This window comes from Pseudophryne corroboree, chromosome 2 (genome assembly GCF_028390025.1).
Source record: "Pseudophryne corroboree isolate aPseCor3 chromosome 2, aPseCor3.hap2, whole genome shotgun sequence".
NCBI classification, from domain to species: domain Eukaryota; kingdom Metazoa; phylum Chordata; class Amphibia; order Anura; family Myobatrachidae; genus Pseudophryne; species Pseudophryne corroboree.
Genome location: NC_086445.1, coordinates 716,236,896 through 716,252,415, shown reverse-complemented (window position 1 = coordinate 716,252,415; position 15,520 = coordinate 716,236,896). Strand labels below are relative to the sequence as shown.

The 15,520-nt window shown below is 45.0% G+C and overlaps 1 protein-coding gene across 1 annotated transcript in view; it reads left to right on the top strand.

Annotated features, from left to right (window-relative positions):
* Positions 1–15,520, top strand: part of WDR77 (WD repeat domain 77) — a 70,595-nt gene that overhangs the window by 21,422 nt on the left and 33,653 nt on the right. The window contains exons 3-7 of the mRNA XM_063955355.1: positions 941–1,082; positions 1,165–1,214; positions 8,031–8,101; positions 8,619–8,673; positions 9,004–9,075. Of these exons, the coding sequence (XP_063811425.1) occupies positions 941–1,082; positions 1,165–1,214; positions 8,031–8,101; positions 8,619–8,673; positions 9,004–9,075 (390 nt within the window). The remainder of the gene's footprint in view (positions 1–940; positions 1,083–1,164; positions 1,215–8,030; positions 8,102–8,618; positions 8,674–9,003; positions 9,076–15,520) is intronic.

The window sequence follows — 15,520 nt, the reverse complement described above, 5'->3', positions numbered from 1 at the left end:
CCAATATACCTTATGGACTATGAGAAAAAGATTTACCGATAGGTAATTTTAAAATCCTATTTTCTTGTTTAATACCATGAAATTGTAGATTTTCCACACGCGCCTGAGTTCAACATTTTATCTGGTGTGTTGCAACCACAGACACTCTCGTATACTGATTTTATTATATCCTTATGCAGTATTCTAATTAAACTTGTCTTGAACCCTTCTCTTACTATACACATTGGAGTCTCGCCAGAATATTTACCAGAGCTACATTAACTAGAAATACACAGCTTTTATTGCAACGCACAATAAATTTTATTTTCCATTTACAGCTTTTTTTTTTCTTTCTAACCAGAATATATATATATATATATATATTACACACACACTGTTAAAGCTTAAGTGGGGGATTCAATTGAGTGACGTTTTATCGACTAGTCAAAAAAGGCACTAATTCGACACGGCGTATTCAATTGCGGACATTATTAAGTGCAAATATTCATCCGTTTGATACCTTTTTAAAAACCTCAAGTAGTTTCTTAACGGTCCCTTTCAGCCTTCTGTATAGTCCTATCTCCGTTACCATTTTTATAGGGTCCAGGATGGCTTCCTCGTAATTTGTTTGTACAATTTTTATTTTATTTTTTTCTATGCAGTGCTTCCAGGTCGCATTTTTTAGAAAACTCACGCAGCCTGATCACAACTACTGCATATTGGATTTTTTAATTGGATCTCGCATTTCTCGTGTACATGTATTTGTGTAATGTATGCGAGTTTTGTGAAATAAAATCGCTTCTGCAAACTCGCTACTAATTGGCTTGACCCCACCGGTCTGCATTCCTATAGCACAAGAACACTCCTTATACATGTGTCCAATGATTATATCACTGCCTATGTTTGTTATTGTTTTTTCTGTTAGCAAACCTTTACTTACAGCACCTATCTGTCTTTCCAGGTGCAGTGGAGTTGTGGGAACTGCTGGACAATGACTCTTTACTTGTTCATAAATTTACCAAATATGAACATGACGACATTGTAACATCCCTGAGTGTGTTCACTGGGGGCAATCAAGCAGTTAGTGGAAGCAATGATTTCAGGTTGGATTTGAGAGGGCTATTTTATAGCATCCACTCTTCACTGTTTATGTTGGTGCTAATGGTGATCTTTGTGTTCTTTCAGTGTGAAGGTCTGGGATCTCTCCCAAAAAACACCCCTGAAATCCTATAAAGGTGAGCTTAGATCAAATCTACAGCTAATAGTTCATTTTACAGTATTTCAGTGTACTGGCTAGAATAGAAAAAGCATGCATTGATTGCAACTTTGTAGCCAAATTTTATCATTTTGATATGGTCTAAATAGTAAACTGCACTAATGAACATGGTATTTGTATTTCTCTGACGTCCTAGTGGATGCTGGGAACTCCGTAAGGACCATGGGGGAATAGCGGCTCCGCAGGAGACTGGGCACAAAAGTAAAGCTTTAGGACTACCTGGTGTGCACTGGCTCCTCCCCCTATGACCCTCCTCCAAGCCTCAGTTAGATTTTTGTGCCCGAACGAGAAGGGTGCACACTAGGGGCTCTCCTGAGCTGCTTAGTGAAAAGTTTAGTTTTAGGTTTTTTATTTTCAGTGAGACCTGCTGGCAACAGGCTCACTGCATCGAGGGACTAAGGGGAGAAGAAGCGAACTCACCTGCGTGCAGAGTGGATTGGGCTTCTTAGGCTACTGGACACCATTAGCTCCAGAGGGATTGAACACAGGCCCAGCCATGGAGTCCGGTCCCAGAGCCGCGCCGCCGGCCCCCTTACAGAGCCAGAAGCAAGAAGAGGTCCGGAAAATCGGCGGCAGAAGACATCCTGTCTTCACCAAGGTAACGCACAGCACTGCAGCTGTGCGCCATTGCTCCTCAGCACACTTCACACTTCGGTCACTGAGGGTGCAGGGCGCTAGGGGGGGGGGCGCCCTGAGCAGCAATAAAAACACCTTGGCTGGCAAAAAAACATCACATATAGCCCCCAGGGCTATATGGATGAATTTTAACCCCTGCCAGATTACACTGAAAAACGGGAGAAAAGGCCGCTAAAAAAGGGGCGGAGCCTATCTCCTCAGCACACTGGCGCCATTTTCCCTCACAGCTCCGTTGGAGGGAAGCTCCCTGGCTCTCCCCTGCAGTCACTACACTGCAGAAAGGGTTAAAAAAGAGAGGGGGGCACTAATTAGGCGCAGTATAAACAATACAGCAGCTATAAGGGGAAAAACACTTATATAAGGTTATCCCTGTATATATATATATATAGCGCTCTGGTGTGTGCTGGCAAACTCTCCCTCTGTCTCCCCAAAGGGCTAGTGGGGTCCTGTCCTCTATCAGAGCATTCCCTGTGTGTGTGCTGTGTGTCGGTACGTTTGTGTCGACATGTATGAGGAGGAAAATGATGTGGAGGCGGAGCAAATTGCCTGTAATAGGGATGTCACCCCCTAGGGGGTCGACACCTGAGTGGATGAACTGCTGGAAGGAATTACATGACAGTGTCAGCTCTTTACAAAAGACAGTGATTGACATGAGACAGCCGGCTACTCAGCTTGTGCCTGTCCAGACGTCTCATAGGCCGTCAGGGGCTCTAAAGCGCCCGTTACCTCAGATGGCAAATACAGACGCCGACACGGATACTGACTCCAGTGTCGACGGTGAAGAGACAAATATGACTTCCAGTAGGGCCACACTTTACATGATTGAGGCAATGGAAAATGTTTTACACATTTCTGATAATACGAGTACCACCAATAGGGGTATTATGTTCAGTGAGGAAAAACTACCTGTAGTTTTCCTGAATCTGAGAAATTAAATGAGGTGTGTGATGAAGCGTGGGTTTCCCCCGATAAAAAACTGATAATTTCTAAAAAGTTATTGGCATATATCCTTTCCCGCCAGAGGTTAGGGTGCGTTGGGAAACACTCCCTAGGGGGGATAAAGCGCTCACACGCTTGTCAAAACAAGGGCTCTACCCTCTCCTGAGATGGCCGCCCTTAAGGATCCTGCTGATAGAAAGCAGGAGGGTATCCTAAAATGTATTTACACACATACTGGTGTTATACTGCGACCAGCAATCGCCTCAGCCTGGATGTGCAGTGCTGGGTTGGCGTGGTCGGATTCCCTGACTGAAAATATTGATACCCTAGATAGGGACAGTATATTATTGCCTGTAGAGCATTTAAAAGATGCATTTCTATATATGTGTGATGCACAGCGGGATATTTGCCGACTGGCATCAAGAGTAAGTGCGCTGTCCATTTCTGCCAGAAGAGGGTTATGGACACGACAGTGGTCAGGTGATGCGGATTCCAAATGGCATATGGAAGTATTGCCTTATAAAGGGGAGGAGTTATTTGGGGTCGGTCTTTCAGACCTGGTGGCCACGGCAACAGCTGGGAAATCCACGTTTTTACCCCAGGTCGCCTCTCAACATAAGAAGACGCCGTATTATCAGGCGCAGTCCTTTCGTTCCCATAAGAGCACGTGGGCAAAAGGTTCCTCATTTCTGCCCCGTGACAGAGGGAGAGGGAAACGGCTGCAGAAATCAGCCAGTTCCCAGGAACAGAAGCCTTCTCCCGCCTCTGCCAAGCCCTCAGCATGACGCTGGGGCTTTACAAGCAGACAGGGAGGCAGTGTTGGAAGCCATTCACAAGCTGTATTCCCAGCAGGTGATAATTAAGGTACCCCTCCTGCAACAGGGAAAGGGGTATTACTCCACACTGTTGTGGTACCGAAGCCGGACGGCTCGGTGAGACCGATTTTAAATCTAAAATCTTTGAACACTTACATACAGAGGTTCAAATTCAAGAGAAGGGGACTACATGGTGTCTCTGGACATCAAGGATGCTTACCTTCATGTCCAAATTTACCCTTCTCACCAAGGGTACCTCAGGTTTGTGGTACAGAACTGTCACTATCAGTTTCAGACGCTGCCGTTTGGATGGTCCACGGCACCCCGGGTCTTTACCAAGGTAATGGCCGAAATGATGATACTCCTTCGAAGGAAGGGAGTTTTAGTTATCCCTTACTTGGACGATCTCCTGATAAGGGTAAGATCCTGGGAACAGTTGGAGGTCGGTGTAGCACTATCTCAGGTAGTGTTGCGAGAGCACGATTGGATTCTCAATATTCCAAAATCGCAGCTGGTTCCGACGACTCGTCTTCTATTCCTAGAGATGATTCTGGACACAGTTATGAAAAAGGTGTTTCTCCCGGAGGAGAGAGTCGGGGAGTTATCCGAGCTAGTCAGGAACCTCCTAAAACCGAGCCAAGTCTCAGTGCATCAATGCACAAGGGTTCTGAGAAAAATGGTAGCTTCCTACGAAGCAAAGCCATTCGGCAGATTCCACGCAAGAACTTTCCAGTGGGACCTGCTGGACAAATGGTCCGGGTCGCATCTTAAGATGCATCAGCGGATAACCCGGTCACCAAGGACAAGGGTGTCCCTCCTGTGGTGGTTGCAGAGTGCTCATCTTCTAGAGGGCCGCAGAGTCGGCATTCAGGACTGGGTCCTGGTGACCACGGATGCCAGCCTGCGAGGCTGGGGAGCAGTCACACAGGGAAGAAATTTCCAGGGCTTATGGTCAAGCCTGGAGACATCATTTCACATAAATAACCTGGAGCTAAGGGCCATTTACAATGCTCTCAGCTTAGCAAGACCTCTGCTTCAAGGTCAGCCGGTGTTGATCCAGTCGGACAACATCACGGCAGTCACCCATGTAAACAGACAGGGTGGCACAAGAAGCAGTCAATGGCAGAAGCTGCAAGGATTCTTCGCTGGGCGGAAAATCATGGGATAGCACTGTCAGCAGTATTCATTCCGGGAGTGGACAACTGGGAAGCAGACTTCCTCAGCAGGCACGGCCTCCACCCGGGAGAGTGGGGACTTCACCCAGAAGTCTTCCACATGATTGTAAACCATTGGGAAAAACCAAAGGTGGACATGATGGCGTCCCGCCTAAACAAAAAATAGGACAGGTATTGCGCCAGGTCGAGGGACCCTCAGGCAATAGCTGTGGACGCTCTGGTAACACCGTGGGTGTACCAGTCAGTGTATGTGTTCCCTCCTCTTCCTCTCATACCAAAAGTACTGAGAATTCTAAGACTGAGGGGAGTAAGAACTATACTCGTGGCTCCGGATTGGCCAAGAAGGACTTGGTACCCGGAACTTCAAGAGATGCTCACGGAGGACCCGTGGCCTCTACCTCTAAGAAGGGACCTGCTCCAGCAAGGACCCTGTCTATTCCAAGACTTACCGCGGCTGCGTTTAACGGCAGGGCGGTTGAACGCCGGATCCTGAAGGAAAAAGGCATTCCGGATGAAGTCATCCCTACCCTGATCAAGCCAGGAAGGATGTAACCGCAAAGCATTATCACCGCATTTGGCGAAAATATGTTGCGGGGTGCGAGGCCAGTAAGGCCCCGATGGAGGAATTTTCAACTAGGTCGATTCCTGCATTTCCTGTAAACAGGAGTGTCTATGTGGCTAAAATTGGGGTCCATTAAGGTTCAAATTTCGGCCCTGTCAATTTTCTTCCAGAAAGAACTAACTTCAGTTCCTGAAGTTCAGACGTTTTGTAGAAGGGGTACTGCATATACAGCCTCCTTTTGTGCCTCCAGTGGCACCTTGGGATCTCAATGTAGTTTTGGGGTTCCTAAAGTCATATTGGTTTGAACCACTTGAATCTGTGGAGTTAAAATATCTCACATGGAAAGTGGTCATGTTGTTGGCCCTGGCCTCGGCCAGGCGCGTGTCAGAATTGGGGGCTTTATCCTGTAAAGGCCCTTATCTGATCTTCCAGACAGGGCGGAATTGAGGACTCATCCTCAATTTCTCCCTAAGGTGTTTTCAGCGTTTCACGTGAACCAGCCTATTGTGGTACCTGCGGCTACTAGGGACTTGGAGGACTCCAAGTTGCTGGACGTAGTCAGGGCCCTGAAAATATATGTTTCCAGGACGGCTGGAGTCAGAAAATCTGACTCGCTGTTTATCCTGTATGCACCCAACAAGCTGGGTGCTCCTGCTTCTAAGCAGACTATTGCTCGTTGGATTTGTAGCACAATTCAGCTTGCACATTCTGTGGCAGGCCTGCCACAGCCAAAATCTGTAAAAGCCCATTCCACACGGAAAGTGGGCTCATCTTGGGCGACTGCCCGAGGGGTCTCGGCTTTACAACTTTGCCGAGCAGCTACTTGGTCAGGGGCAAACACGTTTGATAAATTCTACAAATTTGATACCCTGGCTGAGGAGGACCTGGAGTTCTCTCATTCGGTGCTGCAGAGTCATCCGCACTCTCCCGCCCGTTTGGGAGCTTTGGTATAATCCCCATGGTCCTTACGGAGTTCCCAGCATCCACTAGGACGTCAGAGAAAATAAAAATTTACTTACCGATAATTCTATTTCTCATAGTCCGTAGTGGATGCTGGGCGCCCATCCCAAGTGCGGATTGTCTGCAATACTTGTACATAGTTATTGTTACAAAAATCGGGTTATTGTGGTTGTGAGCCATCTTTCCAGAGGCTCCTCTGTTATCATGCTGTTAACTGGATTCAGATCACAGGTTGTACGGTGTGATCGGTGTGGCTGGTATGAGTCTTGCCCGGGATACATAAATCCTTCCTTATTGTGTACGCTCGTCCGGGCATAGTATCCTAACTGAGGCTTGGAGGAGGGTCATAGGGGGAGGAGCCAGTGCACACCAGGTAGTCCTAAAGCTTTACTTTTGTGCCCAGTCTCCTGCGGAGCCGCTATTCCCCCATGGTCCTTACGGAGTTCCCAGCATCCACTACGGACTATGAGAAATAGAATTATCGGTAAGTAAATTCTTATTTTTATTTTTTTTATCCATCACGCTGGTGCTGTGTGTAATTAATATACTTATAGGAAGCAAATGTGTCTTCAAGGTCTTTTAAGCTAGATCAGAGTGGTAATTAACCATGTAGATTAGTGTAGTTTCTGTTAACGCTTTTACTGCCAGAGTTGGAGAATCTACGTTGGGGCATATAATACCAACATAGTTTAGCACACTACTGTGAGTAAGCAGTAACTATGGCTGTTGGCTGGAGCACAGGCTCACATTTAAATAACTCGGATTTCCTTTTTGGACACCCGATTGCTTTTCAGATGCTATGGTTAGTGATCTCTATCCACAGCAAATTGCTGATACAGTTTATATTTATCCAATGCCTTGGCAAAAGCACTATGGGTTTGCATTACTTCATAATTAGATAATGCATACCAGATGAAGTGTGCTCGTTCCAGATCAACAGCTAATCATTTGTGTGATTTTGTTGCTTTTTAATCTATTGATCAACTGTATATGATATGTGCTTTACTATTGTAAGTAAATGCAAGTTTTTAATTTTGAGAATCGTCCCTTCAGCTAGAATAAATTTTCCTCAGAGCCAGCACCGTATTATACCTGGGTGTTTTTTATTGATAATCAAATTCCGCCTAAAGTCTCTTTTTTTTTTTTTTTTTTTAATCGCGTCAGATCTCCCATCTAAAGTAATAGGAGATTGTGGGGGCGATAGTCAATTGAGTCCGTTATCGCGCCCATAGAGGTCAGGTTTAGCCGTGTAAAGTGGCTAAACCCGACCAAAGTGCTTTGGCGAAATTGCGGAAAGTGCAGTTTGGGCGCCCTAAACAGGTCACTTCTGCAGACACCAGCAGCCTTTGCGCGAATGGAGTTACAATTGAATAGCTCTGTTTGGGTGCCATCTAGTGGCTGCTGGTGGGATAAGATTTGAATCTCGCCCTAGATGTTATATTTAATAAAGGTCAGTATTCATGGTTTTCTATCAGTTTTACATTTAAAAATAAAAATATTTGGCAGTACACGGGTTATTGATTTTCCAGGCCTGCAGTATATGGCTTCAGAACTTCTTCCCTTTTTTTTTTTTTTTTGTTTCCCCCCCCCCAGCGTTTTAAAAATGAATGGAAAACTACCTTTAGTAAATATACAACAGCAAATATAAAATATGTTTTTTACCACTTTTTTTTTTGTTTCTGTTTAAGCGCACTCTGGCCATGTAACCTGTGTCTCCGCTTGCCCTGGAAAAGAAACCATCTTTCTGTCCTGTGGAAAGGTAAGAATCCTTGTTTTATGCATTCCTATTCCTGCAGCACATAAAGTAAATGTCGATATGGGTAAACGGACACTCCCCTTGTCTGCTCTGCATGAGATGGATTGCTGAAGATGTGAGATAATCTATTCATGTGTGGTAGTTATCTAAAACATTGGCGTTTACTCTGTTTAGTTACAGCACTAAATGCTACCCAGCTCTAAATCAAACCTAAAATAACATAAAACAAAATGCTCAGTCTAATCCAGTTGGAGAGATGTTTGATTTCTGGACATTAGATAGCTTGCTCAAATATATATAGTGCATTATACCTACACATGACCAGATCCATATGGATCGCTTATTGTTCTTCCTTCTTAAGAAAGCATATTCTTTTTGTTTTTAGTTTCCTGGCCTTGGTAGTGATTGTAAAGCAGAGCTGGCCAAACCGGTCCTCGAGATCTCGAGGACCGGTTTGGCCAGCCCTGCTGTAAAGTGTCTCTGCTTTTCCAATAACATTGCAACTTTATTCTTATTTAAGGATGGCAGGGTATTATTGTGGGACACGAGAAATCCTAAACCTGCTAAGAGAATCAGTAAGTAATCTTCTGTTATTGCTGTAGTGACTTCTGTATACATCAATCATGCAATATTGTAGAGATGCTTACTAGGCCGCATGTACTGCTAAAGTGTTCATATTCCTATAGAGGCAATGAGAGCTGTCATAGGCATGTTTATAATGCATGGTGCCGACAAGTGGGTCTCCACTCCTATTTTACTTTGTTTAGGGTTATATTCTTTTCTGCGTTAGGTGTTGCAAATTAAATTGCTTGTAATCCTAAAAATTCTGTTGTCATAGAGAACACCTGTTTGTTCATGCCAGTGTGACTATAAGCTATTGATTACAATGTATTTCTCCCATGCAGCCTTTGGTCCCCCAAGCATTTCACCTACTTCTGTTACTTGGCATCCTGACAAAGATGATATCATCACTTGTGGTATGTTTATTCTTGTTACTTTATTAAACTGATGTAGAGTCAATAATTTTCTTATTTGGAATAAAATATTCTTAATTGCTTTTGAAGTAATTAATTTAAAGCTGCTCTTTAATATTACTTTACCACTTACATTGGGAAAGCTTTTTGTTCATCGCCTTAACATATCTTCGGGAACAGAGGGCATTTGCAGACAGTGAGAAGCCATAATGATTACAGCTGCCTACTGGTCTTCCTTACACTATTTCCAAAATGTGTCTTGGCCACGATTTTCAGATGGTGATTATAGGCTCCTGGCTGAGCCTGGAGAGAAACCGTTTTCAACATTTCTTCACTTTGGGGGCAAAACTATACGGTCACATTATTATGCGCTGGCTTGGTGGTTATATGCGGTGTGCAATAGGCAGTCTGTACACATGTCACTAGTTGTCATGGGTAGATATTTCTCTTTCATCTGGGGGACGCTGCGTACTTACTGATGGGTTAAAGTGTGTGGAATGGGAGTTTGGCACAGAACCTATAGAAACTAACTCCTCCCCCCTCTAACCCCTCCCATCTCCAGCCTACCAGCAGATTACCTCCGTTTTAGTTTTGTGCCTGAGGAGTACAGGCACCGTTTTTTTGCCTATAGTTTTTAGCTAGGTTTCTTTTGATTTCTTTTCAGTTTTGTTCCATACTTAGTCCCTGTGTACAGGTGACAAGTATAGTTAGAGTGGGGTTAGCTAGATAAAGATTTTTTCCCACTCTGCATAGCCACTGGGAAGCCACCATACTGAGGTCACTGGGGCTTTCTTCTTGCCGGGCAGAGCTCCGAGGAGGCACTTCTCAGGTAGGACAGCCACACCCCATCCGCCCGCCCCCGTCCCCGCTGGCGGATGTCTATTACGGTGCTGTAAGGTATGAGGAAGGTGAGGCAGCAGGCTCTTATTCAGGCGGAGCGGGTCTAAAGGGGATGTGAGTTCTTCCCGCTTCCGCCGCTGGTAGATCAGAAGCCGCGTCCCTAGTACAGGCGCGGAGGTCCTTTTACAGAAGGGGATTGTACAGGCTAGCCGCGGCGGGAGCCAGAGGGGGAAATAAGCACTTTCCCGCCTTACGCTCCCACTCAGCTGGTTATTGATGTCCGCTCACCTCATTCTGTGGGGACGGCTCTGATTTGCAGATGCCATCTTCCCGCGTAGCAGTCTTTACTGTTCCACCCATCACTGTCTGTGGGGGCGGACTCGACCAGCGGGTGCCATTTTACAACTCACTCCCTCTTTATCAGCGCTATCTGACCAGGGAACATTCCACAACACACTGAGGAAAATATCTGACAGTGACCTAACTCACCCTGTTATTATACAGGCGGAGATCAGAAAATACAAGTGTTTTGGGTTAAATCAGAAATTTGCACCCAATTTTATTTCTTGTCTACCTGTGTATCAGTAATTTCACTGTCATAAGGTTGTTATTTATCTCACCCTGTTTATTACACAGGTGGAGATCATTTCTTAACTTGTGTTGTGTTATTCTAACAGAGACAACAGTTGTTTACCTGTTTACAGAAGAGGAGTAGTATGGCATAGTGTACTTTGGCATTATTTATTCCATGGTCAGTAAACCAGCAAATCGTCTAAAGGAAAGACAGGCTCAGTAGTTTACTACACAGAAGCTCCAATAGCTTTGGGGATAATGCAGTGTATTAAGAGTACACAAGTTTGATTCCCATATACATTTAATTACATGTTCCCAATGTGGCTCCAGACTTCCTAAAGGTAGCATATGGACCCAGGTACCCAATGCTCCAGGACACCTGTTGCGGAGCTGCCGGGGGGTTACAGGAATCAGTCTGTCTCCGTGGCCCAGAGACACCCCAATCCAGAATAATACGGAGGGTGTAGTGGTTAGCATTGCTGCCCCACAGCTCTGAGGCCATAGAAACGTATGCAAATACCAAGCAGGTTTAGATTGCTCTACAGTCTTAGCCTCTACCACCTCTGTTGGGAAGCTATTCCACTTATTCACTACTCTTTATGTAAAAAAAAGAAAAAAAATTCCTTCAATTCCCCCTGAACCTGTCTCCCTCCAGTTCAGTGTATGCCCGGACTGTGTGAAGTTGTATGTATTCCCTGTACTTGCATGGATTTTATTGGGGTTCCAGGACAGGTCTACGAATACTGGTATTGTCAGAATCTACCTTTCCTTACACTATGTTAGTGTAATGGGTCTGGTACTCTGTTTACTACTTAGCCATTAGTCTTGGTTAAAAATTTTAATAATATGTGGGACTATTTCTATTTCTTGTACTCTACGTACTTATGACTTACAAAATGGCTGGACACCGCTCGCAGCTCCTTAATCAGCTCATACTATGCAGTGAGCCAGGTCCTTGACAGACACTATAGCTCAGTTACTTCAGAGGCCAATCCTTATGTCCAAGTGGTTATAATCTCAATGGTCATGGTCGCTTCTGAGGCAGGTTTTAGTTTTACACTGCCTGGTGTCTGTCTAACATGACTTCCTTAGGTAGGATTATTGCGTACTCGGACTATAGCGCCAATTGGCGGAGTCCTGCATCTCCCTCTCTTTTGTTCTTGATTCTATCCACATTTGAGGCTTCATCTAAAAACAATGGTGAGATAGATCCTGTCAGGGAGGTTCCTTCAGGGTAGGAATAAGAAATATTTTACTGAATTTCTTGGTTTCCACCTCTTCCTTCACGTTGAGAGAATGTTGATTAGAAGTCTGACTCCACACTTGATGCAAAGGTCTATATTTCCAGGGACATGTGCCTGTCTCTAGTACACACTGTAGTCGGTTCAGTTTCAGTGTCTCCTAATTAGACACAGCATCTCTTTATCATTTCGCTAAAGAAGTCACTGACCTGATGAAGGTTCCACTAATAATCAGTGGACGCATCCATTATGGGAGAGCCTACGATGACTGCCCTTACTATCGTACAGTATGTGACCTTAACAGTCACTGCAGATTTATAACGGTGAGGCGGTTATTATATTTAGTATTCATTCTCACAAGAATATTCCTACGCCCTACCCTGGCTAATGCATTAATCTTTTAACTGGTTGCAGAGTGCAGAATGCATGTTGTCCATTCGGGTGTCACCTGATCCTTTTCAAATTGTCCATTGACAGTTTTGGTCTCTGAAGCTCTAGTCCCTGTCTACTCAAGGTTGCATCTTTTCCCTGGCTATGACACCCTTATATTTGTTTTGGTTGCGAATCGTGAAGTTCTGCTTCTAGATTAAAGCGTTTCATTTGCAGATTTGCAGGCAGGAGCAAATAACTCTATCAGTAAAATGTCTACCTGCGATATACCAGGTTGTGGGTTCTCATCCTGAGTATAATAGCTAAAACATGTCTATTTTTAAAGTATGTCAGGAAAATATGTATTCTTTTGGGTGGCATTTGTCCGTCTAGAAAACGGACTTCCGATGTGTCCTCGGCAGGGATCATGGAGTCGGACAGTCTGGTTCCCAGTGGGTGGGACCAACTTTCTCAGAATCCTCGGGTCTGTTAGAGGTACTGAATTGTATCACAAACATATATTCGGAATCTTGGGAACACGTACAAAGCGGGATTCTTTAGTATTCCCCTTATTTACATTTTATCCAAAAGACAGACTCTAATCATTGCGATTTCTTAGCTATCCACCACACCATTGCTGCCATCGTGGGTCAGTTGTTGTAAAAAAAAACAAAAAAAAAAAACGGGGGCTCTGTCGCATGCACTTACGCATCTACAGCGGACCTTGGCCCTGGATTTCTTCCTTCGCAGAGGTTGGTATTCGGGGATTTTCTTTTTTGATCCCAGATATCTCGAGCGATGACGGAGTGCAGGGTTTACTGACCACAATAGACTTTTTTCCTGCAGTTTCCACAGGGGTCAGTACTCCATGGCATACACTGCCTCTGCAGGACAGTGGGGACTTTACAGGTGGCTCCATTCTCCCGGTCTCCTGCCGGTTTTCTTCATTCTCGGATTCTAGGGTTTTAATCCTGGGCAGGATTGAGTTTACTTAATCAGTTCAGTCTTTCCTTGTTTCCTTTCACATATGAAAATATTTTCATTGGTGTGTATGTATGTGTGTGTGTATATATATATATATATATATATATATATATATATATATATATATATATATATATATATATATATATATATATATATATATATAATTTCTCTGACGTCCTAGTGGATGCTGGGACTCCGTAAAGGACCATGGGGATATAGCGGCTCCGCAGGAGACAGGGCACAAAATAAAAGCTTAAGGATCAGGTGGTGTGCACTGGCTCCTCCCCCTATGACCCTCCTCCAAGCCTCAGTTAGATTTTTGTGCCCGGCCGAGAAGGGTGCAATCTAGGTGGCTCTCCTGAGCTGCTTAGAATAAAAGTTTAGTTAGGTTTTTTTATTTTCAGTGAGTCCTGCTGGCAACAGGCTCACTGCATCGTGGGACTAAGGGGAGAAGAAACGGACTCACCTGAGTGCAGAGTGGATCGGGTTTCTTAGGCTACTGGACACTAGCTCCAGAGGGACGATCACAGGTTCAGCCTGGATGGGTCACCGGAGCCGCGCCGCCGTCCCCCTTACAGAGCCAGAAGAGACGAAGAGGTCCGGTGAAATCGGCGGCAGAAGACATCCTGTCTTCAGACTAAGGTAGCGCACAGCACCGCAGCTGTGCGCCATTGCTCTCAGCACACTTCACACTCCGGTCACTGAGGGTGCAGGGCGCTGGGGGGGGAGCGCCCTGAGACGCAATATAACAGAATACCTTAGGTGGCAAAACAGAATACATCACATATAGCTCCTGGGCTATATGGATGTATTTTAATCCCCTGCCATTTTACACAAAAAAGCGGGAGATAAGGACGTCGTGAAGGGGCGGAGCCTATCTCCTCAGCACACAAGCGCCATTTTCCCTCACAGCTCCGCTGGAAGGACGGCTCCCTGACTCTCCCCTGCAGTCCTGCTTCAGAATCAGGGTAAAAAAGAGAAGGGGGGGCATTGTTGGCAGCAAATAACAATAATTAACAGCAGCTATAAGGGAATAACACTTATATAAGGTTATCCCTGTATATATATATATATATATATATATATATATATATATATATATATATATATATATATATATATATATTATATAATATAATATATAGCGCTGGGTGTGTGCTGGCAGACTCTCCCTCTGTCTCTCCAAAGGGCTAAGTGGGGTCCTGTCCTCTATCAGAGCATTCCCGGTGTGTGTGTGTGTGCTGTGTGTCGGTACGCGTGTGTCGACATGTATGAGGAGGAAAATTATGTGGAGGCGGAGCAGTTGCCTGCGTTGGTGATGTCACCCCCTAGGGAGTCGACACCTGACTGGATGATTGTATTTAAACAATTAAGTGATAATGTCAGCAATTTGCAAAAAACTGTTGACTACATGAGACAGCCGGCAAATCAGTTAGTGCCTGTCCAGGCGTCTCAGACACCGTCAGGGGCGCTAAAACGCCCGTTACCTCAGTGGGTCGACACAGACCCTGACACAGATACTGAGTCTAGTGTCGACGGTGACGAGACAAACGTAATGTCCAGTAGGGCCACACGTTACATGATCACGGCAATGAAAGAGGCATTGAACCTTTCTGACACTACAAGTACCACAAAGAAGGGTATTATGTGGGGTGAGAAAAAACTACCAATATTTTTTCCTGAGTCAGAGGAAATAAATGAGGTGTGTGAAAAAGCGTGGGTTTCTCCCGATAAAAAACAGCTAATTTCTAAAAAATTATTAGCATTATATCCTTTCCCGCCAGAGGTTAGGGCGCGTTGGGAAACACCCCCTAGGGTAGATAAGGCGCTCACACGTTTATCTAAACAAGTAGCGTTACCGTCTCCTGATACGGCTACCCTCAAAGAACCAGCTGATAGAAGGCTGGAAAATATCCTAAAAAGTATATACACACATACTGGTGTTATACTGCGACCAGCAATCGCCTCAGCCTGGATGTGCAGTGCTGGAGTCGCATGGTCGGATTCCCTGACTGAGAATATTGATACCCTGGATAGGGACAATATTTTGTTAACTATAGAACATTTAAAGGATGCATTATTATATATGCGTGATGCACAGAGGGATATTTGCACCCTGGCATCAAGAGTAAGTGCTATGTCCATCTCTGCCAGAAGAGAGTTGTGGACGCGACAGTGGTCAGGGGATGCGGATTCCAAACGGCACATGGAAGTATTGCCGTATAAAGGGGAGGAGTTATTTGGGGCTGGTCTATCGGACCTGGTGGCCACGGCAACGGCTGGAAAATCCACCTTTTTACCCCAGGTCACTCCACATCAGCAGAAAAAGACACCGTCTTTTCAATCTCAGTCCTTTCGTTCCCATAAGTACAAGCGAGCAAAAGGCCACTCCTTTCTGCCCCGGGGCAGAGGAAGAGGAAAAAGACTGCACCATGCAG